This window comes from Equus asinus, chromosome 5 (assembly GCF_041296235.1).
Source record: "Equus asinus isolate D_3611 breed Donkey chromosome 5, EquAss-T2T_v2, whole genome shotgun sequence".
In the NCBI taxonomy this organism is placed as follows: Eukaryota; Metazoa; Chordata; class Mammalia; order Perissodactyla; family Equidae; genus Equus; species Equus asinus.
The window spans coordinates 37,773,820-37,800,645 of NC_091794.1; the positions used below are offsets into that span (position 1 = coordinate 37,773,820).

The window sequence follows — 26,826 nt, forward strand, 5'->3', positions numbered from 1 at the left end:
TCATATCACCATATCTAATCCATCAACAAGGTCTGTTGATTTTACCTCTTAAATTTCTCTTGAGTCTATCCACTTGTCTCCATCTTTTCCACCACAATCCTAGTCCAAGCCATCATTATCTCTTTCCTGAATGACAACAGTCACTCCTAGCTGGGCTCTTCCCTTCCATTCCAGCTGCCTCTAATTCTTTCTCTCATCTGCCAGCCATGGTGTAGTTTTCAAAATGCAAATCAGATTTCTCATCTCTTAACCCATTCACCTTTTGAAACCTCGTGATGGTTGCCTTTGCTCTTACTTTAAACACCTGTAACATTGTCTAAAAGGCCTTTAGAGATGTTCCCTTCCTTCCCCCACCCCCTGGCCTTTGTTGTTCCCTCTGCTTGGAGTGCTCTCTCCTCTGCCCACCTCCACCGTCTTCACCTCGATAACTCCTACTATCCTTCAGATGAAACATATACCTTCCGTACTTACCACAGTTACAGTTTAAATTTGGATTAATGTTTATCTAGGACTCTAAGCCCCAGAAGGGCAGGAAACCTGTCTGTTTTAGATCCATTGTATCTCCATCAAATATTGAATGAATGAGTATATTTAGTACATTATCCAACATGAATATTATTTTAAAATACTTACAATTCTGCATGCAACCTAGATTCTGTAGCTGCTTCCCAAGGGTTGGAGAATATCGCCCCCAAGACACTTCATAACACAAATACATATCAAGGAGGGGATATCATCGATACCATGTCAATAAGTTAAGTCTAAGTCTAGCCCAGGCTTTCCTTGGACAGGTCGAGATAGTAGCATAGCCTATTGAGGCCTGACACCAGAACCGTATAGTGTTCATTCATTCTTTTTAAAAAAAAAAAAAAAATCTATAATCAATCTATTTGAAGTATTTCAGGGGAGATTTTAGGAGCTTTTTACTTTATCTGAAAGTATCAGATATGCATCTTTGGGTACCACAGTGTTTGAGGCATGGTTGGAAGTACTAGTAAGCTTTGGAGAGGTGGTTTGAGGTTTGCTGAGGAAAAGTTTTCTTTAACCAACTCCGTGGCCGGAGGTGCTTCAGGAATCGTCATCAGTAGAGGTTGATATATATCGGTCTGCAAGATTCGTCTGTTAAGTTGCATATATCCCCATTGAGAGGAGAAATGGTTTATTCCTATAATATTAAAACTTTTTTATTATGAAATACTGAAAGGCTACCAAAAAGTGCAGCAAATGATATTAGAAACACACATGTACCCACCTCCAAGGTTTGTTGAATTTTAACATTTATAAGTCATTTTTTAAAGAAATAAAGCATTACAGAAACAGATGAAGCCCCTTGTGTATCCCTCGCTGATCTTTTTCCCCTCCCACCGACACCAGAGGTAACTACACCTTGAATTTATTGTTTATCATGTCCAGGCATGGTTTTATATTTTTTTAATACATATGTGTGTATCCACAAATAACATATCATGTTTGTACATGTTTACAAAATTAATACAAGTGGAGTTATACAATGTGAGTCTTTTTGTTTTTGCTCAACATTGTTTTTGAGATTTACACATATTGATACATTATAGCTCTTGTTCTTTAGCTGTTACATAGTATCCCACTGTACAAATATCATTATCTAGTTACCTGTTCTCTTGTTAATGGACTTTAGATTCTTTCCACTATTACAGACAATGCACAACGAATATACCTTCTTGTGCACATGTGTGGGAGACCCTTTAGGGCAGCTTTTCTTGGCTAATAGCATTAAGCCTTAATGCCCTAAGGTATTCATTGTGCTTAATGAATTAACTTCTCCCCTTGACATCTAGAATGATACTAGCTATGTGTTACCCTTGGGAGAATTGAGAAAATAGTCACTCAAATAATTTTGTGTAGGGCTTAATTCACTTGCAGAAGCCATTGAGAAAAGCTAGTCTAAAGCATATACACGGAAGTGGAATTGCTGGATTCAAGGATAGGCATACATGATAGAAACCATTAGCTTCAACCAAATCTGTTCTTTCCTACTTCCATTGTAACAGAGTCATAGATGGCTCATAGCTGCCCAGCTGAGGATTACATTTCCCAAATTCCTTCAGTTAGATGTGACCATATGACTAAATCATCACCAATAGAATATGAGTGGAAATGATGTACATTGCTTTCTGGCTGCTGCCTTAAGACCAGATCACACCTCCTCTACACTCTCTTTTTCCTTCCTTCCACCTGGGCGACTGGTGATAGCAAAGAGCAGAGCAGCTTTGAAAGCCATATGTTGAAGCTGACAGAGCCGCCATCATCCTGGGTCTCTGACTGACTGCAAGGAGCAGAACTACACTGCTGATCTGTTTTACTCATTCAGGACTTCTACGCGTGAGAGAAATAAACTTCCTGACTTCATGCCACTGAATTTTAGGGGTCTACTGGAGGTCAAACCACACAGTCCATTTCCAACCAGCTAAATTTGGCCAAGTTGCTCCTTAATGTTGTTCTATCAATTGATACTCACTCTAACAGAAACGTGAAATATCCTGTCTCTCCAGATTCTTGACAACACTTGGTGTTGTCAGATTTTTGCATTTTCCTGTCAGATGGGCATGAAATGTTATCTCACTGCTATTTTAATGTTCATTTCCATGATTATTAGTGAGACTGGGTGTCTTCTCATATTTGAGTGGCTGCTCAGGTTTCCTTTTCTGTGAACTGTTGCTACCATTTGCCTATTTTCCTATTGGGGTTTTTTGACATTTCTTATTGAGTTGTACAAATTATTTGTATATTTTGTATTGAAAAATTTCTTGGGGCCAGCCTGGTGGTGCAGCAGTTAGGTTTATACGTTCTGCTTTGGCAGCCTGGGGTTAGCCAGTTTGGATCCTGGGTGCGGGCCTGTCCACTGCTTATCAAGCCATGCTGTGGCAGGCATCCCACATATAAAGTAGAGGAAGAAGGGCATGGATGTTAGCTCAGGGCCAGTCTTCCTCAGAAAAAAAGAGGAGGATTGGTGGCAGATGTTAGCTCAGGGCTAATCTTCCTCAAAAAAAAAAAAAATTGTCAGTTACAACTTGCAGTTTATCTTTTCACTTCATGGCATCTTGTACAGAAGTTTAAATTTTAATATAGTAAAAACTTACCAATCTTTCCTTTATTATTTGTTTTGGTATCTTATTAGGAAGTTCTTCTCTACTCCCAAGTTCACAAAGATATTTCACATTTTCTTCTAAACTTTTTAAAGTCTTCCCTTGCACAGTTAGGCTTTCGATCTACCTGAAAGTGATTTTTCTGTGTGATATGAAGTAGTAATCCCCGAGTTTTAAAAAAATAAGGATAACCAATTTTTCCAGCACCGTTTATTGAGTATTCTTCCTTTCCCTACTGATTTATAGTGTTATAAATCACTGTTACAGATCAAGTTTACAAAAATGCATGAGACAGTTTGAGTTTCTAGGCTCTTTATTCAATTGCATTGGTCTATTAATCCATCCTTATGCAATTAAGGATGCATTAATTACTGCATTAATTACTTCAGCTCTATGATAGTTAGTTTCTTCATACGGGCTAGTTGTGTAAAGATGGACAAGTCACTTTACCTTCCTTTTTTAAAAAAAAAATCTCTGAAATGGATCATCATAATACCTACGCATAGGGTGATTACAGAGATTAAAAGAAACAAGATGTAAGTAAGGCACCAGCTACGGAGCAGGTAGGCACTCGAGTAGTTACGTTATGATCGTGTTGAAAGTACAGATGAAACACAGAGAAAGAAAGTGATCAATCTCTTTGGGAACCTCAGTTTCATATATAAAAAGAAAGGGATGAGTTGGCATACCATTTTATGGCTCGTGCCACTAAAACCTGTAATCCTGGGATTTGACTATCTAGAAAGCAGGCAGCACAACATTATGTGATGGGCGGGTGGGATTAAAGTGAGAAAACTGATACCAGCGAGGAATGCAGGGTAGAATCGTGAGTAAGCAGTCGTGAGCTGGTAAGTGCCACACAGATCAGATTGGGGGCTGGTTGGTCGCGAGGACACAAGAGGCTACCATGACCTTCACAGCGTTGTCCGGTGCATAAACGAACGCGCACCGTCGTGACCGCCCTGCAGACAAACACTGGGCTGCGCACCGACACAGGGCTACTGTCAACCCTCCTGGTCACCCACTGGGGCACAGGGCCTCAGAGAAGATTCCAGACAGGCTCGCAAAAGCGCTGGGAAGGATGGTGCAGAGCCTGGAGCGCGGTGGAAAGGAGGAGCAGCCTGCACCTCCTCCAGGGCTTCTACGGTGCTTCTGGGAAATATAGTCCTTTGCTGCGTACCCAGCCTCGGGCTCCTGCAAGGCGGACTACAATTCCCTTCAGTCTTGGGGATTCTTTGTGCAGCACGCTTGCGCAGTGTGGCGGCCAATGCCGCTATAAAGGCTTGTTTTGCTCTGGGGCTGATGCTCGGGAGCGTGGTCGAGTGGCCGGAGCGGCCGTCCTGGAGCTGGGGCACAGGTAAGGAGCGGCTTCGGCAGCACCCTTTTCCGTCTCCCTCGGTTGTCACGGGGGTCATCCCTGTGCGTTTCCTCCAGGGCTGGCTGACTGTGATCAGGGATACGAACAGTTCGGGGGAGGCTGGAGACCTGAGGAACGGGGCCTGGCCTCGCTCTAATCTCCCGCCGCCGCCTCCTCGGGACGCGACCCCTGAGGGCCCGCGGTGAGGCCCTGGTGTCGGAAGGCAGGTAGGGTGGGATGAGTAGTCTGGGTGCTGGCTGCATTCCGACTGCGGCCACCAGGGGGTGCTGCGCCCGCGGCCCGTGGGTGTGGGTGGCTATCACCTCGCCAGGCCCCAGCTGGCCGTGGGAACGCCCTAGGGCCAGGGCATCCCAGGCGAAGCTGGCGTGAGAGAAGCCTCCATCCTCAAGGTTGTGGGGAGGTGGCCTGAGGCACCCGCGCTCAAGCCGCACGCCAGAGCTTCTGAGCTGCCAGCGACCTTAGGAGTCATCCTCTCGTTTTTTGCCAATGGGTAAATGGAGGTTCGTGACAGAGGCACGCACAGCAAACCCTTGGCAGAACCTGGAATGAACCCCTATTTCTTGACTGCCGTCAGTGCTCTTTCCACTTCCACCACACAGAGCTGCATGAACTTTGTATTTATGACACAGGGGTCGTTTGGTTTCTGCACAGACGTGGGGAGGTAGGAGGCAGATGAGCAGAAGAATGATTGGCAAAGTTTCAGAGGGTTCTGAAGGAAGGAGAAGGGTCGCTTCTATATACTGGGGTCTCCAGCATGAGTACGGAAAAGGTGCAGAAGATTGGAGGCACAACAAGTGGATTATAGGCGGGTGGGAAATACCTATCTTTTTAGCTTCAGGTCTTGTGCACCTTCAGGGCCTGGAATGAGATTCCTGAGGTGTTGGAAACCTGCTAAGGAATGTTGTAATGAAGGCAATTTGGAAACACCAGTCTGGCTAGTTGGGGTTCTTGTACTCCAGGCAACCCCCTCCCCCCATTCAGTTTCCCCTGCATCATTGTGCACTTTTGTCACTGCAAGGAGAGTGTTGATAAAAAAGGCAGTTGACCAAGTGGCCTCAACTCCGTTGACTTCAAGTCTGGACACTTCTTTGGGATTCTCCCACTTCGATTATTCTGCTAGTGCTGTCACACAGCTCTGGCTCGAACATAAACAAAAATCCCTTCCCGTTTTTCCTCTTAATATCTGAATAAAGTTAACGTTTTAGAAAGAATTTTGAACAACTTTGAGAACAGAAGAAAATAGGGAAATGCAAATAGTATAAAAAAAAAGTCTGACCTGGTGATCCTTCCTTAGTTGCCTGCTTCAGATTTGGGCCTTGTTTCTTTCCAAAATCTGTCAGGCTCCCTAGCTCTTGGCTGGCCTCCATGTGGGGTGCCCTGTCTTATTTCCTTGAAACACAGAAGATGGAGTTCTCCTTAGTGTCAAGGCCAAGAGGTGGTAACTTTGTGCCTGCTCAAGGGCTGGCTACTCTCACGGCTGTGCCTCTTTTCCCAGGAAATTAAAGAAGTCGGGTGTTAGAGGTGATGGGAAATTGCTTCCCACACCCTTTGTACATAGAATAACTTGAAATAAAGTGTTTGAAAGAAACTTTGGTTATCATGAGTTGTTAGACAATTGAGATGGTCTTTATGTTCTTCGTGACACCGCATTTGGTATTGTGAATGAGTAACTTTGCCCTCCTCCCTTTCAAACTCCCTCCCTCTCCTCCTGCCTTTTTGCAAAGTAGGACTAATCTTTTCCACGTCCAAATAATCAGCTAGGCTAGGGAACCTTTGGAGGGGAAGGTTGGACTTCTGTGATCCCTGTAACAAGATGGATTACGCTGATCTGCAGCTGCATCCTAACGTTGGGGACACTGGCAGATGCCAGGTCTGTTTATAGTTTAGGCTTAATGAGGTCTCAGTGACGTGAGAGCCGTGCTCTTGGTTGTAAGCCGGTGTTCTGTATGGTGCAGTTTGTCATTGGACAAGGTGACCTTGTTTTTTTCTTTTAAAGATAAGTAACTTAACATTATCAACTCAGGGTGCTTGAACCGGACCTCTGAAAGGCAAAAAGTCTAGCTTTCTTTGTGCTGGAAACACATTTCTCTGTGGAGGAGATTTAGTCCTTTTTATTTAGAGGATTAGTCAATGTTCTTCTTTTTTCTGATACCTTAAAAAATAAATGGTAGCTGTCAAAATTTTCTCTGCAGAGCCGTACTTTGAAGTTACGGTGACAGCTAAGAATTTATGGAATCCAAAAGGCAACACAGCTACACTTCTTTAATTTCTAGTGAGGCTGGTCTGAAGGGTATTTTCTTAGCTTGCACCTGGGAAGCTTTGAGGCATGTTCGAGTTGGGGAAATGTTCTAGAGAGGTGTGTGTGTTTTATTTTTTCAGAAGTTACCAGAATGATGGATATGGCGTATGGATTAGAGTTAGCCAGGCAAGCAAAGGGTTTGAACAGTTTCAAGTAGATATTAGGTAAGACTTGGTAGTACGGGGTGGGGAATTTGTTTTTTAATAATAGCTTTGTTGAGATATAATTTATACACCATGAAACTCACCCCTGGTATATTCACAGAGTTGTGCAACCATCACCACTATCTAATTTTAGAAGACTTGCACTACCCCAAGGGTAATTTGTTTTTAAAGATAAGGTATAATACTGTTTTGCATTTTATCTGTGTAACTCCAGGCAGCTTTAAAATAACGACAGCTAACCCATTACCTCATTAGAAAAATGCAGAGATGGGATATATCATTGGTAGAGAAGTGTTTTCTAAGTTTTCATTTCATAAAATTTAGTAGGAGAAATGATATCCACTTTAAAATTGTTTTCTAATCTTTATTTTTCCTAAGAGGTGGGAGGAAATAATTCTTGATTCAATTACACTGAATTTTTTTCCTTTAAAAAATGAAATGGTACTTGAAAATTTTTTGAAGAATTATTTTTATAGATAAAACAGTAGAAAACTTTAAGGCGTTTGTCCCATTTTTCTTGTTTTAACGCTCTTTCATATATAATTAAGCACAATTTAGAAAGTATCTGTTCTTGATGAATTTTTAATTTCAGAAATCCTCAAGTGAAACCAAGAGCGTGTGAGCCCTGGCACCTCCACTCAGAGAAGATGAAGGATATTGACATAGGAAAAGAGTACATCATCCCCAGTCCTGGTTACAGAAATGAGAGGGAGAGAGCCAACACTTCTGGGCAGCACCGAGACCGCGAGGACTCCAAGTATAAGAGAACTCGACCGGTCAGTATTTCCTGTCCTAAGCCCCTTTTCTTATCTGTTTGTTGTGCTAGACCACACCTTATTTTTTTCATATCATGCACTATTAAAAAGAAGTTTCTTTTTCTTTATTGGCTTTAGGTCACTGTTAAGAATTTATGGTTACATATGAAGGAGAAGGAGAGGTCAGCTCTCAGCCTCCTGCCTCCTCCCTGGTGCTCTCCTCTGTGCCCCATGTACCTTCCTTTGGTGCTTTCTGAAAAGACTTGGCCTAAGAGAAGACAACTTATGGGGGTGTAGAGGGCTGGGGAGGGAGCAAGGGCAATAGGAACAACTGAACTTCATTCTTGTACTTCAGATGGGTTTTTTCCTCTGCCTCTGTTGTTTGTGTTTAAATGTGGCTGCTTTGGAGAGGCTCAGATTTCAGAGTGTACTTGGAACCTTCTAGATTGTTGTGGGATAACCAGTACGTTTTTCAAGTAAATCCATGAATGTAAAGGAGCTCTTAGATAATAATCTAGTTTTTTCCAAGGGAAATAATGAATATACGTTTTAAACCAGAGGAGATATCTTTCTTCTTAGGAAAAAAATTATACCTTTTCTTAAATTGCAAAAATAAGGAAGAATGGGGGTGACTGGGTTTAGGAAGTTGAGGTTTGTGTTCGTGTATTTTTTATGTGAAAACTTGAGAAAGATACGGGTTTTGCAAGTGACACTGGTTTCTTTAGCCAGACATTACTTGTCCCTCTTTGGTGTGTGAAAGCTGTTGTCTTATTAATCAGCATTTTCTCGCTAATGGATGTTTTCTGTCCCCACTGAATGTTATAGAATGCTTTCCCATTCAGGCTTAACTTTGGAGAAACATAGATTCAATGTAATCAGGGTCAAATCCTTAAGGTGCCAGTTTTGTAACTTTTTTGTATCCTTTTGTCAAGACCTTATGTTAATTAAACATCTGTTGAATATATTCTGAGTGCTAGACACTGTTAGTGTAGCCCTTCAATCTGGAAAAAGTTCCAGAGGTAATATTGGAGCAGAGCTATGAAGGAGGATCAGATGGGGATGCTTTCAAGCTACTTATGTCATCTGTGTCTTAGTGGTTTATGAATAAAATTGTATTGACAGTAAACCTAACTCATGGGATCATTGAGGATTAAATAAGATAGTATGTATAAAATGCTTAGAGTGGTGCCTGCCCCATAGCCTGTACTCAATAAAGGTTAGCTCTTAGAATTAGTTGTCTAGAGCGTAGGGTGTGTAAGAGAAAATTCTGCATGCCATGCTAAGAATCTTAACACTAGGCGCTGGGGAACTATTGAGAGTTATTGGGAAAGGTTTTTTTTTCTTTCAACTTTTTATTTTGAGATGACTGTAGATCCACATGCAGTTGTAAAAAATAATACAGAGAGATCCCAATACACTTTATCTAGCTTCTCCCAATGGTAGCTTCTTGCATAACTACAGTACAATATCACAACAGGATATTGATTGAGCTTGATACAATCCATCCACCTTATTAAGACTTCACCAGTTTTACATGTAGTCATTTCTGTGTGTATTTTATGCAGTTTTTTCACATGTGTAGATTTGTAGGACCACCACAACAGTCGAGATACAAAACAGCTTCATCACAAGGATCTCTTGGCTACTCTTCTATAGCCTCAGCCACCTGCCTTCCCCTTTCCTCCAGTCTCTGGCAACCACTAATCTGTTATCCATCTCTGTAGTTTTGTCATTTTAAGAATGCTGCATAAATGAGATCATGTATATGTAACCTTTTGAGATTGGCTTTTTTCACTCAGCATAATTCCCTTGATCTATCTAATTTGTTGTGTGTTTCAATAGTTCTTTCCTTTTTATTGTGAGTAGTGTTCTCTGTTATAATGTACCATAGTTTGTTTAACCATTTACCTGTTGAAGGACATTTGGGTTATTTCTAGTTTGTAGCTATTACAAATAAAGCTGCTTTGAACATTCGTGGATAGGATTTTGTGTAAATAGAAGCTTCCATTTCTCTGGATGTATGCCCAGGAGGGTAATTGCTGTGTCATATGGTAAGTGGATGTTTAGTTTTATAAGAAACTTCGATACTCTTTTCCAGAGTGACTGTACAATTTTACATTCCCATCAACAATGTATGAGTGATCCACTTTCTCTGCATTCTTGCCGGTATTTGGTGTTATCATTACAGGCATACCTCATTTTGTGGTGCTTTGCAGGTATTGCGTTTTTTACAAATTGAAGGTTTGTGGCAACCCTGGGTCGAGCAAGTCCATCGGTGCCATTTTTCCAACAGCATTTGCTCACTTTGTGTCTTTGTGTCACATTTTGGTCATTCTTGCAACAATTCAAACTTTTTCCTTATTATTATATTTGTTATGGTGATCTGTGATCTTTGACCTTACTATTGTAATTGTTTTGGGACGCCACAAACCATGCCCATGTAAGATGGCAAACTTAGTCAATAAATGTTGTGTGTGTTCTGACTGCTCCACCAACCAGCCATTCCCCCATCTCTCTCCCTCTCCTCGGGCCTCCCTATTCCCTAAGACACAACACTATTGAAATTAGGCCAGTTAATAACCCTACAATGGCCTCTAAGTGATCAAGTGAAAGGAAGAGTTGTACATCTCTCACTTTAAATCAAAAGCTAGAAATAATTAAGCCTAGTGAGGAAGACATCTCGAAAGCCAAGATAGGCCGAAAGCTAGGCCTCTTGCGCTAAACAGTTAGCCAAGTTGTGAATGCAAAGGAAAAGTTCTTGAAGGAATTTAAAAGTGCTACTCCTGTGAACTCATGAATGATCAGAAAGCCAAACAGCCTTATTGCTGATATGGAGGAAGTTTTACTGGTCTGGATAGAAGATCAAACCAGCAACAACATTCCCTTAAGCCAAAGCCTAATCCAGAGCAAGGCCCTAACTCTCTTCAATTCTGTGAAGGCTGAGAGAGGTGAGGAAGCTGCAGAAGAAAAGTTTGAAGCCAGCAGTTGTTGGTTCATGAAGTTGAAGGAAAGAAGCTACCTTTGTAACATAAAAGTGCAAGCTGAAACAGAAGGGCTGATGTCGAAGCTGCAGCAAGTTATCCAGAAGAGCTAGCTAAGATCATTAATGAAGGTGTCTACATTAAACAACAGATTTTCAATGTAGACGAAACAGCCTTATATTGGACTTTCATAGCTAGAGAGGAGAAGTCAGTGCTTGGCTTCAAAGCTTCAAAGGACAGGCTAACTCTTGTTAGAGGCTGATGCAGCTGGTGACCTTAAGTTGAAGCCAGTACTCATTTACTATTCTGAAAATCCTAGGGCCCTTAATAATTATGCTAAATCTACTCTGCCTGTGCTCTATAAAGGGAACAACAAAGCCTAGATGACAGCACATCTGTTTACAACATGGTTCACCAAATATTTTAAGCCCAGTGTTGAGTCCTACTGCTCAGAAAAAAATATTTCTTTCAAAATATTACTGCTCACTGACAATGCACCTGGTCACCCAAGATCTCTGATGGAGATGCACAATGAGATTAATGTTGTTTTATGCCTGCTAACACAACATCCATTCTGCAGCCCATGGATCAAGGAATAATTTCAACTTTCAAGTCTTATTATTTAAGAAATAAGAAATTTTGTAAGGGTATAGCTGCCATAGTTGGTGATTCCTCTGATGGATCTGGACAAAGTAAATTGAAAACCTGGAAAGAATTCACTATTCTAGATGCCATTAAGAACATTTGTGATTCATGGGAAGAGGTCAAAATGACATTAACAGGCGTTTGGAAGAATTTGATTCCAGCCCTCATGGATGACTTTGAGGGGTTCCAGCCTTCAGTGGAGGAAGGAACTGCAGATGTGGTGGCAAGAGCAAGAGAACTAGAATTAGAATTGGAGCCTGAAGATGTGACTGAATTGCGGCCATCTCATGATAAAACTTTAATGGATGGGGAGTTGCTTCTTATGGATAAACAAAGAAAGTGGTTTCTCGAGGTGAAATCTACTCCTGTTGAAGATGCTGTGAAGATTGTTGAAATGACGACAGAGGCTTTAGAATATTGTATAAACTTAATTGATAAAGCAGCAGCAGGGTTTGAGAGGATTGACTCTAATTTTGAAAGAAGTTCTGTGGGTAAAAAATGCTGTCAAACAGCTTCTCATGCTACAGAGAAATCGTTTGTGAAAGGAGAGTCAATCGGGGCAGGCCTGCTGGCGCAGCAGTTAAGTTCACATGTTCCGCTTCAGCAGCCCGGGGTTCGCCGGTTCGGATCCTGGGTGTCGACCTATGAACTGCTTGTCAAACCATGCTGTGGCAGTTGTCCCACATATAAAAAGTAGAGGAAGATGGGCACAGATGTTAGCTCAGGGCCAGTCTTCCTCAGCAAAAAGAGGAGGATTGGTGGCAGATGTTAGCTCAGGGCTAATCTTCCTCCAAAAAAAACCCCAGGAGAGTCAATTGATGCGACAAACTTCATTGCTGTCTTATTTTAAGAAATTGCCACAGCCACCCCAACCTTCAGCACTACCACCCTTATCAGTCAGCAGCCATCAACATCAAGGCAAGACCCTCCACCAGCAAAAAGATTATGATTCACTAAAGGCTCATGATGGTTAGCATTTTTTAGCAAGAGAGTTTTTTTTGATTAAGGTGTGTACATTGGTTTTTTTAGACATAACACTATTGCACACTTAATAGACTTCAGTATAGTATAAATATAACTTTTATATGCACTGGGAAGCCAAAAAATTCACGTGACTTGCTTCACTGCAATATTTGCTTTGTTGTGGTGGTCTGGAACCAAACCTGTAATATCTCTGAGGTATGCCTGTATTTTTATTTTAGCCATTCTAATGGGTGTGTCTGATGTCTCATTGTAGTTTGTTTTTGTTTTTGTTCTCCTGAGGAGGATTTTCCCTGAGCTAACATCTGTTGCCAGTCTTCCTCTTTTTGTATGTGAGCTGCCCCCACAGCATGGCCACTGACAGACGAGTGGTGTAGGTCCACACCCGGGAACCCACCACAGGCTGCTGAAGTGGAGTGCGCCAAACTTAACCACTAGGCCACCAGGGCTGGCCCTCATTGTAGTTTTAATTTGCGTTACCTAATGGCTAGTGATGTTGAGCTGAGACATGATTTTTAAGACTCGCGTTTTACTTTAGGAAGATTAGTTTTGAGGCAATGTGGAAAAAACCTGTCTAGGAGAGAGAGACAAATGACAGGGAGCAGTCAGCAGTCACATGTGTCAGTGCACGTGAGAGAGGCCAGGGGTCTGTGTCCAAGCATAATAGTGAGGGTGGAGGAGAGGGGAGAGATTTAGGGGCATCTCTGGAAGGGGAGGGAAGCATTGGGGTGCCTGGGATTGGTGGTAAGAATTTAAAACTATTAATGGACATATGGGAAGAGAAGGGGAAGATTTGGGAGGTAAGAATGAGTGTGCCTTTGAACATGTTAAATTTGAAGTGCATCCAGGTACAATGATCAGCAGATAGTTAGAGCATAGGCAAGAAAGAGAACAGGGAAAAAATGTTGGAGTCATTAGTGTGTCTGTGTAGATGAAGCCTTGAGTTGAGCAACTTACCCATGATGGCTCCCAGAGCAGGAAGGGGGAGAACCTGGGGAGCTAGTATGTGGTCCTGTGAAGTTTCTGGGGACAGCGTCCCTGTCCACTGGGTTAGGGGAGAAGTGACATTAGGGTATGCAGTGGCAGCAGCAAGCTCTTCCTCTGTAGGGGAAGAACTGGAAATGGAGTCACTGTTGTGCCTTTTATCCCCTAAGTTATTAAGTCAGGTACCAGACAGCAAGTTTCCTTCGTGTGACTGAGCCTCAACTTGAAGAAACAGGAAGGCTAATACCGCTTTTATAAAATTTGAGGAGTCCGCATGAGTTTCATTTTCATTATCCTTTCATGTTTCCTAAACTTTTAAATTTAAGTACTGTTTTCCTGATTTTTACCATATCCTGTATCCTCTGAATTTTTTTTTACTTAAAATATTTCTTTTACTCTACTGTTTTTTTTCCTTTTTGCTCAGCCTTGACCTAAGCAAATAATGGGATTATGCAAACTATTTTTTACACACATTAAAATGGATGCAAAACTGTCAAATGTTTTCAAAAGTTCACATGCCATCTAGAATCTTCTTGCATGTTGCTTGTCAAAACCCCAAATCTCTTAGATACATTTATCTTGCACTTGTCTCATATGATAACAGTTTGCTGATAGAGGGAACCAGCAAGATGACAAAAAAATTTCCGGTTCAGAGATGGTATAAAAATAGATAATTTAAGTAGTTGGGAAGCAGAACGACTATATAAGCATACAGTTTTTAAAAATGTAAGCAGCTGATTGGGTAGAGATTACAATGTCATGTCACATGATCATAACCATCATTTCTATATTAATTGTTAGAGAGGAAATCTGGGACAGGACCTCCCAGATGCCAGGTATGCCTAATAACCATCAGAAATAAAAAAATAGTACCTCCAAGTAGCAAAAAATAAGGATACATCTGTGGCTCTTCATTGGAAAACAAGGTTTCATTCACCACCATTAGCCTTTGATAGGGTCCGGTTGACATGGAAGCGTGAAACTGTCAAACTGAGGTCAGGTAAAGCGCCAAGGAACAAATCCTGATTTGAAACAGGCCAGTGATTTTTTTTTTTCTGAAGCTGTAAGCAAAGTGGCACAGTCCACAGTTTGCCCATGTCTTAGTATGGTGACCAAATCTTTCCTTTGGAATAGTCTTTGGGAAAATTGCTCTCATCAGTCACATCTTCAGATATTTGTATCATATCTGCTTAGAGATAAAGTAAAAATAATGCATTTTCACATCTACCCTTTGTTTAGGGCAGTTAAGGTAATGCTTGTGGCCACACACAATTTGATGCTTAACAGACTTCCTTTAATCTTGAAGTGTTAATAGGGGTGCCTTCTGTTACTATTAGTCCTTTGAGCCTAAGTATTAACCTTGGCTGGCGTGAGGCTGGCATCGTTTCAACTAACGTGAAGATTTATGTCTGGACCACTCCATCATGCTGTTACTGTGTCTGAGGCATGACGCTCCAGGCACAGCTCCTTTTCATATAAATTGCATTCATCTATGCACATGTGGATCACGTAACTCCATGAGCCCTGGTTTGTTTGTGTTAAGATTGTGCTGTTGATTCATTTTTTAAATTTAGCAAACATTTGAGCACTCTGCAGATGCATGCACAACCCTGAACAAAGTAGTGTGGTGCAGATGAAGATAGATTGATGCTGGGCCGGCCTGCCCTCCAGTAGAAACGTAAACTCATAGGTGTGTACACAGATTACTGTAATTTAGGTGCTGTGGAAATTAATAAGAAAGACAGAGTGCTTTGCTGTTTGAGATCAGGGAAGACGTCAGGAAGAGGCAGCATTTGATTGGAAACCTTAGGGGTAGGTAGAATTTGGAGAAAATGAAGAACATGCCTGGCAGAAAGAGTTATGGATGGGGAGGATGAGGCCCCATTGGCTTTAAGCATAAAGTGAAGTCACAGAGGTAGAGGGATAGGTCCGTGAGTTTCAGATAATCTATGTTCTTGAGTAATAGGCCAAGCAGTTTGGATTTTAGTTGCTTTAAATTAAAATTTAAGCAAAAGCAAGACAAAGCTATTTGATGCTTTTATAAGCTTTTTTTTTGTTGTGGTCTTTGGTTGTTTTCTTATTACTCTCAAGCCAAAGGCAAGGGTGACTTGTTTTCCACCAGCATGTCTAATCTAGGAAAGGAGGAAGAATGGAAAATAAGCAGAAGTCGATTAGAGTTCATGTGCCATTGTTGCTGCTCACTCTTTTTTTCCCTTCTCTCAAGTGTTCCATTGGTGGAATTTTATTTCTACCAACTTAGAGTATTCTGCCTGTAGGAAAGGTGGCAAAGCAAGTATTCACAGAGTCCAGGGACCCTCACGTAGTGTCTCCTTTGGTTCCATGTTAGCCTGACCCTTTAACCTTGGTTGGAGTTTTCATAATTAGTGAATTGAAATATTTTGGTGAGCTGACTTATATCCTAGAGATCAAGGATCTGGCTCTAATCTCTTACTAGAAATATGATTCTAAGATAAATTATTATGAAAGAATTATGGTCTCATTATAGAAAATGTGCAACTTGTAGAAGATTATAGAAAAAAATAAATCACCCTTAACCCCTCTACCCAGAGACAACTATTGTTATCGTAAAATAGTTTTGTCTAGTACTTTACACTTTTAGAGACTTTGAAAGCTTTTCTTTGAGGACTAAGGGTATATGAATTTGCACCTTTATGTTTTCAAAGTCAAGACTATTACCTATGAGTCTACTTGCTTTTAGGAAGGAGAGCAGGGTAAAGGAGATTATGCAGTCTCTGCATTATTCTTCTCTTGATTGGTACTCAGTGACTCAGCAGATTTTCTGGACAGTCAGTGATAGGATGAGTAAGAATGCCTGCTTTTTTTTCTTTTCCCTGTAGGCATCCATAAAGCTTTATAAAGCTCAGTACGGGTGTGATACGGTATCTGGCATGGGGCCAGATGTTGGTCTCCAATAGCAGTCTGGAGCTCTCCGGTGGAGATGACAACAGCGCTGCTATTGGTGCAGAGCCCAAGTGGCTTTCGTGCATGGCGACTGAATCTGCAGCGCCGTGGGTCTCCTGAGGTTGGCCTGCTGCGTGATCATGAGCTCCTTCACACAGTCTGCCGCAGGGCTGCTGCCGCCCTAGGAAATGCTGCTTAAGGGAAATAAATATAGCCTGTTGGCGTGAAAGGCGCTTTCTGTCAAAAGGGAAGAAAAGTCGTCGAACCAGCTTCCTGTTTTTTTGAGCAGTTTTAATTACCTAGGTCTTTATTTTGTTAAGATATATGACTTGGAAGTTACAAATGGTTAATGAAAACTTTTTAATGAAATCTTGGTTCTGCTTTTAGGTGGCCTTTTGCTAATGCTTTCTTTAATGTCTCACCATTCTTCCCCTCCCTCTTGATCAAAAATTAAAAGGTCAATGCCAGGAACGGGAAGCAGGGCCTCCAGAAGTCTTTGCGGTGGTTGAACCTGTCAGTATCAAAATTACAGACTAATGGGAAGTTAATTTGGTGCACGGAAGTCCCCTGATTAGCAGAATTAAGCTTGTCCATCCCTTCCCTCTCCACCTCCGTTTTAGGGAGTTATCCTATTTAGATAATTAAATGTTGTATGTTTTAATTATTTAAGATTATTTTCTGAATTAGTTGTTCAAAGAACCAACTTAACTCCGTTGTTAGATATCCAATGAAAACTTCTGTTTACCAAAGCAGATACGGTTTCGAGCAGTCACTTAGTTTTCTTAAATGTTGCATCCTCACAGTAGAGAAAGAGCCAAACTACCCAAATCTTTACCTTGTGTTTGCTTCTCACCATTGTCAGCAGTTCCAGTAAAAGGGTCACCTGACGGAACCGCTAATGTCTCATCCTGGGCGTTTAACATGGACACACTCAGGCTACTAGGCACTAAAGGAAGTTTTATTTACAGATTATATTTTGGCTTTTGTTTTTAAAGCTAAAGCCTGAAAATCTTGAAGAGACTTTGTCCAAAGCAAAAGACTAGCATTCTACTATCTAAATTAATGGTTCTCAGTTCAGGCTGCATATTAAAGTCACTTGAAGAATGTTAAAAAAAAAAAAAAAAAATTGATGTAGGGCCCTATCCCAGACCAATTAAACCAGTCTCTGGGGTAGGGCTCAGGCATCAGTGTTGTTCCAAGGCTCCCCTGGTGATCCTATTATGTACCCAGCACTGAGAACCTCAGTGCTGGATCTCATGGAATAAAGTCTCTTCTATCCCCTTAACCAGCGGGGCTCCAAGAGTTTCCTATGAGTCTTTTTTCCCCCGTGATTCATTTTCAGTTTAATCCTTTGAAACCTTATCATTGTAATAACACAGTTAATCTCACACCCAATGTAATAGGAACTTTGAATAAGTTTCTTGGAATTTAGCTTATGAAACGACTGAAAGCCCTCAAAATCCTGCTGATTATGGGGTAATGGTAGATTATGAACTGCAGAAAAATACCTGTTTTCCCATGGTGGTGGTGGTAAGTTACAGGCATTGGGTTCATATATTTCCCCATGTGAATTGTATTAATAACTGATCCTCAGCATGAGGGTAGCCCGGCGTAGTTGCAGCTGAGTGAACTCATGCATAGTTAATTCATAGCTGCTCTGTGGGAGGGCTGGGATTAGCAGGTGCCCTGAGTTTGAATAGTAGGCTCTTTCTACTGTATTCCACTTCCTCCGCTTGAAGGTTGTCTTCTAGAATTTTGCCATCCTTCCTGATTGAAGCGGCCGCCATTTGGGAGTTCTTAAGGGAAGTGCTTGAGATCATGTGAATAACCCAATGAAGTGAGGCTGTGGTGAGAATTGGAAGAGAAATGTCCTTTGTAGTTTTCTTTAGCTTAGGGAAAGCCTGAGGTCAGCTGGTCTTGGGAGGGCATCAGCTTTTAATTTCTTTTTTAATTTAAAAGAAAATTTAAATTTTTTTTATTAATTTTTTTTTTTTGAGGAAGATTAGCCCTGAGCTAACTGCTGCCAATCCTCCTCTTTTTGCTGAGAAAGACTGGCCCTGAGCTAACATCCGTGCCCATCTTCCTCTACTTTATATGTGGGACGCCTACCCCACAGCATGGCTTGACAAGCAGTGCCATGTCTGCACCCGGGATCCGAACCGGCGAAGCACGGGCTACTGAAGCAGAACATGCGAACTTGACCACTGCGCCACCGGGCCAGCCCCTAAATTTATTTTAAATTTAATATTTAATATGTTGAGTCTCTTAAAACCTGTATCTCCTTGTGTGACAATTCCCCTTAAAAGTTTGTCTTTCTAGATGTTTGTCATAAAGGCAGCAGTGGGTCAGAAAAACTTTAAAACTTGGGCCAGAAGGATTTCTAAGAAGAGGCTGCCCTTTCTGTGTTTAAGATCTTGTGAATTAAGGAGAGGAGGAATATGCTGTGGGGTCTGAGGCCTGTCCATTCTGACTGTGCCCCAATACTGCTTTCTTTGTGGGGTGTGCCACACAGGAGTATTGCAGTCTTTAACCCCCTTGGAAGCTGAGAGGTGCCTGTGCATTGCTGGTGGCCGTCTGCCGTCTCTGCATTCAGCAACAGCTTGGATGGTTCTCAGCCCTCAGGCTTGGGTAGGTTACCCTGCTGTTGTCCTGCTGTCAGGAAGGGATTTTTCAGCCTGGGCAATGATTTCTGGCCCCTCGTATATTGTCCCAGGGGCCTCCCTGCAGGGAGAAAGCCTGTGGTTGCCCTGTCAGCAGACATTCCACTCTGGCAGCCTGTTAAAATGAGATGGGACGAACCAGATAAGCGGTGGCCATGCCGTGTGTGCTTGGAGCGCTAACGATCACAGCCACGGGGATGGTGTTAGTGTGCACAGAGGGGGGCTAGTCTGTTGAGCAAGCATCTGTGTTTGCTTATGGATTGAACGTTCCTCGTTTCCCTCACCAGATGGCACTTCTGTGACTGTGTTTCCCTGACCTTTGTTTGAACCATGGCAGAATCTGAATTTCATTGTCCCCATTTAGCTTCCCAGTGTCCCCACCCTGCCCCGTCGTCATAGCCTTGGTAGGAAAAAAAATGCTCAGTGTCTTCTGGCCACATAGTCCTCAGGAGGATATGCATGGCAGTCGTGTTTCCTTGTTGAATGTTTTCTCTACTCCCGGGTCAAGCAGTATTTTCCCTTTGGAATGAATCAGCTGCTGCGGAGTCCTCTCTCTGTGGCCGAGTCATCTGGTCATGAGGAGCCTTTCAGTCTGCAGTGCCCCTTAAGAGAAATAAAGAGAAATGAGTGCCCTCATCCTGTCTCAGAAGAAGCTTGAGAAAGTTACTTCTATAAAGGATTTAAAGCATCGTAAGGTAAACAGCAAATAGTCCTCATAAAATACATTCCCTTAGATCAGTGTACATCAAGCACGAAGTATGTTAGCTGATTAGCTATGTGGGGTTACCTTAGCACTACTGACATTCTGGGGCCGGATCACTCTTTGTTGTGGGGGCTGTCCTGTGCATTGAAGGATGTTCAGCAGCATCCCTGGCCTCTACTCACTGGATGCACAGTTGTGACAACCAAAAATGTCTCCAAATATTGCCATATGCCCCCTGGGAAAGCCAAATCACCCTCTCTTGAGGACTACTCGGCTAAACTGTCCAGTACTGTAGCCACTAGCCACATGTAGCTATTGAGCATTTGAAACATGGCCAGTCCGAATTGAGATGTGTTATCTATAGAAGATACACACCGGATTTCAAAGACTTAGTACCAAAAAAGGATGTAAAATATCTCAAATTTTTTATTGATTACATATTTAAAAGATAGCATTTTGTCTATATTGCATTAATAAAAATATATTGTTAAAATTAGTATCACCTATTTTTACTTTTTTAATTTGGCTATTAGAAAGACTTGTTATATTTGTGGCTCACATTATATTTCTGTTAGACAGCACTGAGCTGGAGTGTTGATCTACTGTAATTAATTATTTTTCTTTTTCCTTTTTCTCCCCAAAGCCCCCTGGTACATAGTTGTGTATTTTTAGTTGTGGGTCCTTCTAGTTGTAGCATGTGGGATGCCGCCTCAGCATGGCTTGATGAGCGGTGTCATGTCCATGCCCAGGATTCGTACTGGCGAAACCCTGGGTTGCCGCAGCAGAGCACATGAACTTAACCACTCGGCCACGGGGCCGGCCCCAATTTTTTTTTTGAAGAAGAAGATTAGTCCTGAGCTAACATCTGCCACCAATCCTCCTCTTTTTGCTGAGTAAGTTTGGCCCTGAGCTAACATCTGTGCCCATCTTCCTCCACTTTATATGTGGGACGCCTGCCACAGCATGGCTTGACAAGCACACCCAGGATCGGAACCAGTGAATCCCAGGCTGCTGAAGCGGAGCATGTAACTTGGCCACTACGCCACTGGGCTGGCCCCTGATCTACTGTAGTGTAGCCATTAATCTTGTATTAAGCATTTAGTTCCCAGTAAACCATTGGATTTAAATTATTGTTTTCTTTGAAAAGTTTTCCTGTAGACATGAATGTTATGGAGATAAAGAGCATGTAAAGTGTTACATATTAACCAGTTTGCTCTCCTTAGCACCTGCCAGTGGCATATTAAAAATTGGTCCACTGTTCAGATGACATATGTCTTCTATTTCCTTCCTTCTCGTATTGGATATCTCTATTTTTAAGGTATATGTAGTTGTATCTTAAAATTTAATTTATATTTCTCAGTTGGTGACATTGAATTTAGAGGCTGAGAGAGAGAAGCTTTTGAACCAGTTTAGTACATTATTCTGGATTTTGATCTTTTATAGATCCTAAAATGTAACTGGCGTAAAGGCAGTGACTTTGAGGAACAGGGTCTGCTTGTTCACTCCTGTGTCCCTGACACCTAGAGCAGTGCCTGGCGCATAGTAGGCCCCTAAGTATTATTGGATGGATGGATAAAAACATATGTTTTTCAGTAAAGGCTGGCTGTTCAAAATATATTATTTTATTAGTTACCTGATCACTCCTTTAGCTTTGTTCTCCTTCCCCTTAATGCTCATTTCGTTATGCAGAAAGTTTTCCTTTTTGTAGTGAAACCCATCCATCTTGCCTTTGATAAGTTTCTGGCTTTGAGGGAAGCTGGAGACTATCTCCCTTCCATAGCTGAGCTAAATAGTATGCTACTTAATTCTCTTTCTTCTGTTTGTTTCATCATTGTTATGTAACTTTTTGGGGTTAATCCCAGATGGGTTAACATACAGTGTGAAACCTGGCTCTCCATTCATCTCCAATCTGTTATTTATTTGTCCCGACAATGTTCACTGAATCATGTTTCCTACCCCATTAGATTATTTACACTGTCTTGTAGTAATCCCTTATAGCTTAAATATATTGTCTTCTCTCTTGGTTCGTTTCCATTTTTAATACATTCGACCTTAGAATATTGATAACTCACTTTACAGAATGTTAATATGGTAGGATAAACTTTAAACAGACACGCTTTTTTCCCTGGCATGCTTGGCCAGGTGAGCTTTCTCAGGAAGCCTGGAGCAGAAGAGAAGTCGTGCATCCAACCAAATAGTTAGAAGTACGAGACATCTGTGCAGTGACTGGCAGGGAAGTATAAAGATACTTTTATGTTTAAATATCAGTCTGTAATGTATCTATCTTTTGCATCTGCTAATCTTTGGTTTAAAAACAATCAGGAGGCTGGCCCGGTGGCATAGTGGTTAAGTTTATGTGTTCCACTTTGGCAGCCTGGGGTTTGCGGGTTTGGATCCCAGGTACAGACCTATATACTACTCATCAAGCCACACTGTGGTGGCATCCCACATACAGAATAGAGGAAGATTGGCACAGATGTTAGCACAGGACCAATCTTCCTTACCAAAAAAAGAAAGAAAAAAATCAGGACCCGAATTTGCAATTGAGTAAAATAGTTTATTTACGTTCTACTATTCTAACCATGTACTTGTGACTTTAAGTTTGGAATCTCTCATTTGCTTATGAAGAGGTTAGTTAGGAGAGTCAGAGTTTATTTTAATCTGATCCTCACCCTGGGGAAGAGAGGACAGCTGTCTGTAAAGGTACATCTGAGGTCATTCTGTACAGTGGTGACTTATTTGCTTGTTTTTTCTTTGAAAGGCACATAGCATAGTGATTAAGAGCCTCAACTCTGGAGCCTGGATTCAGATCTCTGCCGCTGCTTCCCACCTGAGTGCCTCAGTTTCCTCAGCTGTGAAATGGGGGAAATAATAGTACCGACCTCACAGGATTGTTATGAGGATTAAATGAGTTCGTAGTTGTAAAGCATTTAAAACAATGCCTGGCACATAGTAAATGCTGTGCTGGTTGGTTATAAATTAATTTGCCCATATTTTCCTGTCATCTTCAAGTAAGCAGTTTGCCTTTACAGATACATACTAGTTAGGAGATCTGGCTAGAGGTAGATTGCCCTGGCTTCCTCTTTTCCTTGCTAAAGTCCCGGGGTGGGTAGGATAGCGGCAGCCTCAGGTCAACAAAATAGAACTGAAAGTACTCAAGCTAAGAGCAGTTCTCTTTTGCAATAATACTGGATACATATTCTATAATAATAAGGTTAATTGAGCAAACTGGATGGATGTCTAATTGCCAGAAGTTACATTCTTTACTCCTGTAATCCCACTGATGGAATTTATCCTAAATGAATTGGAAAGAGAAAAATAAACTATAATTGTTTATTATACAATTAATAATAAGCAGATCAGTGGGGAATCTAAATCTAAAGAAGATTCTTCAGTGGTGTGTCATGCAGCATTAAATCATATTGCAAATTGTGAGGCAACATGAAGATATTTTAGTTGACATTGAATAATAGGTGCCTAGCTCTGTACTACACTAAGGGTCAGGGATGCAAACAAGAGTAAGGCAGCGTGCCCTCCAGGAGCTCTCACCAGAAGCATCCCACTGCAGTGGTACAGGGACTGGGAAAACGTAGAAACGAGGAAATAAATTCCCTGATCTTGAAAGAGTCAGGGAATGCTAAAAGAAAGAGGAAATAGTTGAGATAGGCCTTAAGATTTATCAGATGAATAAATTGGTATTATAGTTAATACGTATTAAGTGTTTGTTATATGCCCAGTACTTGCTAAGCACTTTTCATTATCCCATTAATTCTTCTCAGCACCATGTGGTGGGTGCATGCACCATTGTGAAAATGAGTAAATTGAAGCTTAAACTGGCTAGGTAACATGCTGGTTGGTGACACAATCAGCATGCGAACCCGTGTCTGTCTTCTGAAATCCATTCACAATCACTGTACTTCACAATGGCCTCCAACTATGGGAAAATTCTGTCTAGGGAGGTATTCATACTTTAAGACCATAAAGAAAATAGTTTTATTGGAGTAAGAAGATTTTCTCTTGATTTTCGTGATAATGTTATTTTAACATTCAAGAGTTCTTGCCAACACCTAAGCATCTGTTGCTTATTGTTTTGAGAGACCTGTTTCTGAAGGAGCTGGTGCGGCTATGGAGCAGGATTGTTTCCTTCAAAACAGGGGATCCCGCATAGATCCTCTTATGTCCGTCAGATATTTCATTGTCCTCACCTAGGCAGTGAGTAAGATACGATGAGATTGACAGTTCGGGAAGTAATGTAGGAAAGAATAGCAAAAATGGGACATGACTTGGGAAGCGGGTTGCTTAGAGTGGCAGCTTTTGATTCTCTTAGATCAAGAATGTAGACTTCTCCAATACCTGTACTGTGGGAAGTCCTATTCTATGTTTTATTGTTATGTGAAAATTTGAGGATTGGTGCTAGTTTAACCACTTTTATGGAGGTTTATCTTTGTTGGGGTAAAATTATATGGGGTTTATCTTTGTTGGGGTAAAATTACACTGAGTGTCTTGTTCTAGCATCAAAAGCAGTACAAGAGCCCTCAGTCTCTGTCATGTGACAAGCATTTGATGATGCTGGTGTAGTGGTCACGGGATGCCGTGGGGAATGAAACCTTGCCTGTAAACTCATCTGAGACCTTTTTAGGAGCCTCTGCGTTTGACATTCTCCCATACAGGAAGTAACTTACTACCCAGGAGATGGTGGAACATGACATCATTATATACAATCAAAGGAACAAAACTCCTGCAATAAGAGGATTTTGTTGTTGATGTTAAGTCCATTCACTTTTCTGTTCATATATTTTGATGAAAACCATAACTAGGCGTTTTAGTGATGAAGTGAAATTAGTGTACTATACACATAGAAATTGGCATATTCTGATTCATATTCCAGCGTCTGGAACAGTCTTGCACATAGGTGCTCAGTACATTATTTGTTGAAAGAATGAATGAAAGAAGATGTGACGATTTTAGTTTCCTCTTAATGCTACTATGTTATTCTCATATAAGAATGCTAATGGATGGCATGCCAAGTTTTCCTTTCCTTTTTTTTTTTTTAAAAGATTGGCACCTGAGCCACCATCTGTTGCCAATCTTCCTTTTTTTTTCTTTTCTTCTTCTTCTTCTCCCGAGAGCCCCCCAGTACATAGTTGTATATTTTAGTTGTATTTAGTTGCCCTTCTGGCTGTGGCATGTAGGACACCGCCTCAGCATGGCCTGATGAGCGGTGCCTTGTCCACGACCAGGATCCGAACTGGCGAAACCCTGGGCCACCAAAGCTGAGCACATGAACTTAACCACTCGGCCATGGGGCCGACCCCAAGTTTTCCTTTTCTGATGCTGTAATGTCAAAAGATGTTTATAAAACTCTCCTAACTCTTGAACTTGGTTATTCTGGAAAGACAAAAGGAAGAATAAAGTTGAAGATATCACACTACCCTATTTAAGACTTACTACATAGCTGCAGTAATCATGTTAGCGGTATCAGTGGAGGGATGGACAAATAGGTCAATGGAATACAGTCCAGAAATCGACCCACACAGGTATGGCCAACTGCTTTTTCCATAGGTGCAAAAGCAATTTAATGGGAAGATGATAGTCTTCAACAAATGGTGTTGGAACAACTGGACATCTGTAGGCAAAAAATGAGCCTTTACCTAAGTCTTACACCTTAAACAAAACTTAACTCAAGGTAAATCATAGAGCTAAATGTAAAACTATAAAACTTTTTTTTTTGAGGAAGATTAGCCCTGAGCTAACATCTGCTGCCAATCCTCCTCTTTTTGCTGAGGAAGATTGGCCCTGAGCTAACATCTGTGCCCATCTTCCTCTACTTTATATGTGGGACGCCTACCACAGCATGGCTTGCCAAGCGGTGCCATTTCTGCACCCGGGATACAAACCAATGAACTATGGGCCGCCGAAGCAGAATGTGCAAACTTAACTGCTGTGCCACGAGGCTGGCCCCTAAAACTATAGAACTTTTAGAAGAAAACATAGGAGAAAATATTCATGACCTAGAGTTAGAAGAAGAGTTCTTCGACATGATGCTAAAAGCACAATCTCTAAAAAAAAAAAAAATCAATAAATTCAACACGATCAAAATTAAAAATTTTTGCTCTGTGAATAGCCCTATTACGACAGAAAATATTTGCAAATCATCTGACAAAGAGTTTGAATCCATAATAGATAAAGAACTCTCTAAACTCACCACTAAAAAAACAATCCACTTAGAAAATGGGCAAAAGACTTGAACAGACTCTTTACCAAAAAGGATGTATGGGTGGCAAATAAGCACAGGAAAAGATGTTCAACATCAGTAACCATTTAAAATCATGATAAGACGTGACACCATACCTAGTTGAGTGGCTAAAATAAAAAATAATGACAATATCAGGTGATGACCAGGATGTGGAGAAATTGGATTTCTCATACTTTGCTAGTGGAAACATAAAATGTTACTGTGATAAATTTCTGTGACAACTAATGTTTGAATCATAAGTCATGCCAAGCTGCTTTATATACGTCTCATGCTGTCAAAAGTTGAAATAAGAAGCGAGATCTCCTTTCCCGTACAAATTTGTAGTGGATATATTTTCTGGGCTTAAGTTACGGTTCCAGCGGTGTGTTTCAGAACCTCAATGAAGTACAAAGGAAACTGCCATATTTCAAGGTCCATTTATTTTAGAAATAGATAGTGACGATGGTTGCACAATATTGTAAATATAATTAATGCCTCTGAATTGTACACTTAAAAATAGTAAAAATGGCAATTTTTATGTTATGTGTGTTTTACCGCAATAAAAATAAATCCATTTAATTGTGCCATTCAGTAGCTTCCACCTAACTTTCAATTGGAAGTGATTAGTCTGCATGTAATGGGAGGATAAAGGCAAACATCAAGAGAAAAATCGAATAGAATTCTATGATGCCTTTCAAGAGGTGAATATGCTCAACTAAAATCATATACTCGTGGATTGATTTTCAGTATTTGGGAGTACCTATCTGTGTGAAAAGACATTTTCAAAGATGAAATTATGAAATTTCATTACAAGGCAGCATTAACAGATGAAGATTTGCAGTCGATTTTGATGAAGGGAAAATGATTTTAAACTCCAATTAAGTGAAATGTTATTCCCCTATAAAAGAATTCCATTCTTCTCATTAGTAGAACTGTATTACAAAAAATTGTACTCAATTATTCTTACTATGTTTTGAATTTTGTCAGTAAACAT

At 41.1% G+C, this 26,826-nt stretch overlaps 1 protein-coding gene across 5 annotated transcripts in view; it reads left to right on the forward strand.

The window, feature by feature from the left end:
- The first annotated feature begins 3,945 nt into the window (after positions 1-3,945).
- The window catches only part of ABCC5 (ATP binding cassette subfamily C member 5), an 84,993-nt gene continuing 62,112 nt past the window's right edge, over positions 3,946-26,826 (forward strand). The window contains exons 1-2 of one of the 5 annotated variants that reach the window (XM_014846204.3): positions 3,946-4,482; positions 7,559-7,742. In XM_014846204.3, coding sequence (XP_014701690.1) covers positions 7,614-7,742 — 129 coding nt within the window. In that variant the 5' untranslated portion in view covers positions 3,946-4,482; positions 7,559-7,613. Of the gene's footprint in view, positions 4,483-6,354; positions 6,475-6,943; positions 6,967-7,558; positions 7,743-26,826 lie in introns of those variants that run through there. The other 4 variants (XM_014846209.3, XM_070509330.1, XM_070509329.1 and 1 more) reach the window with 4 other exon arrangements.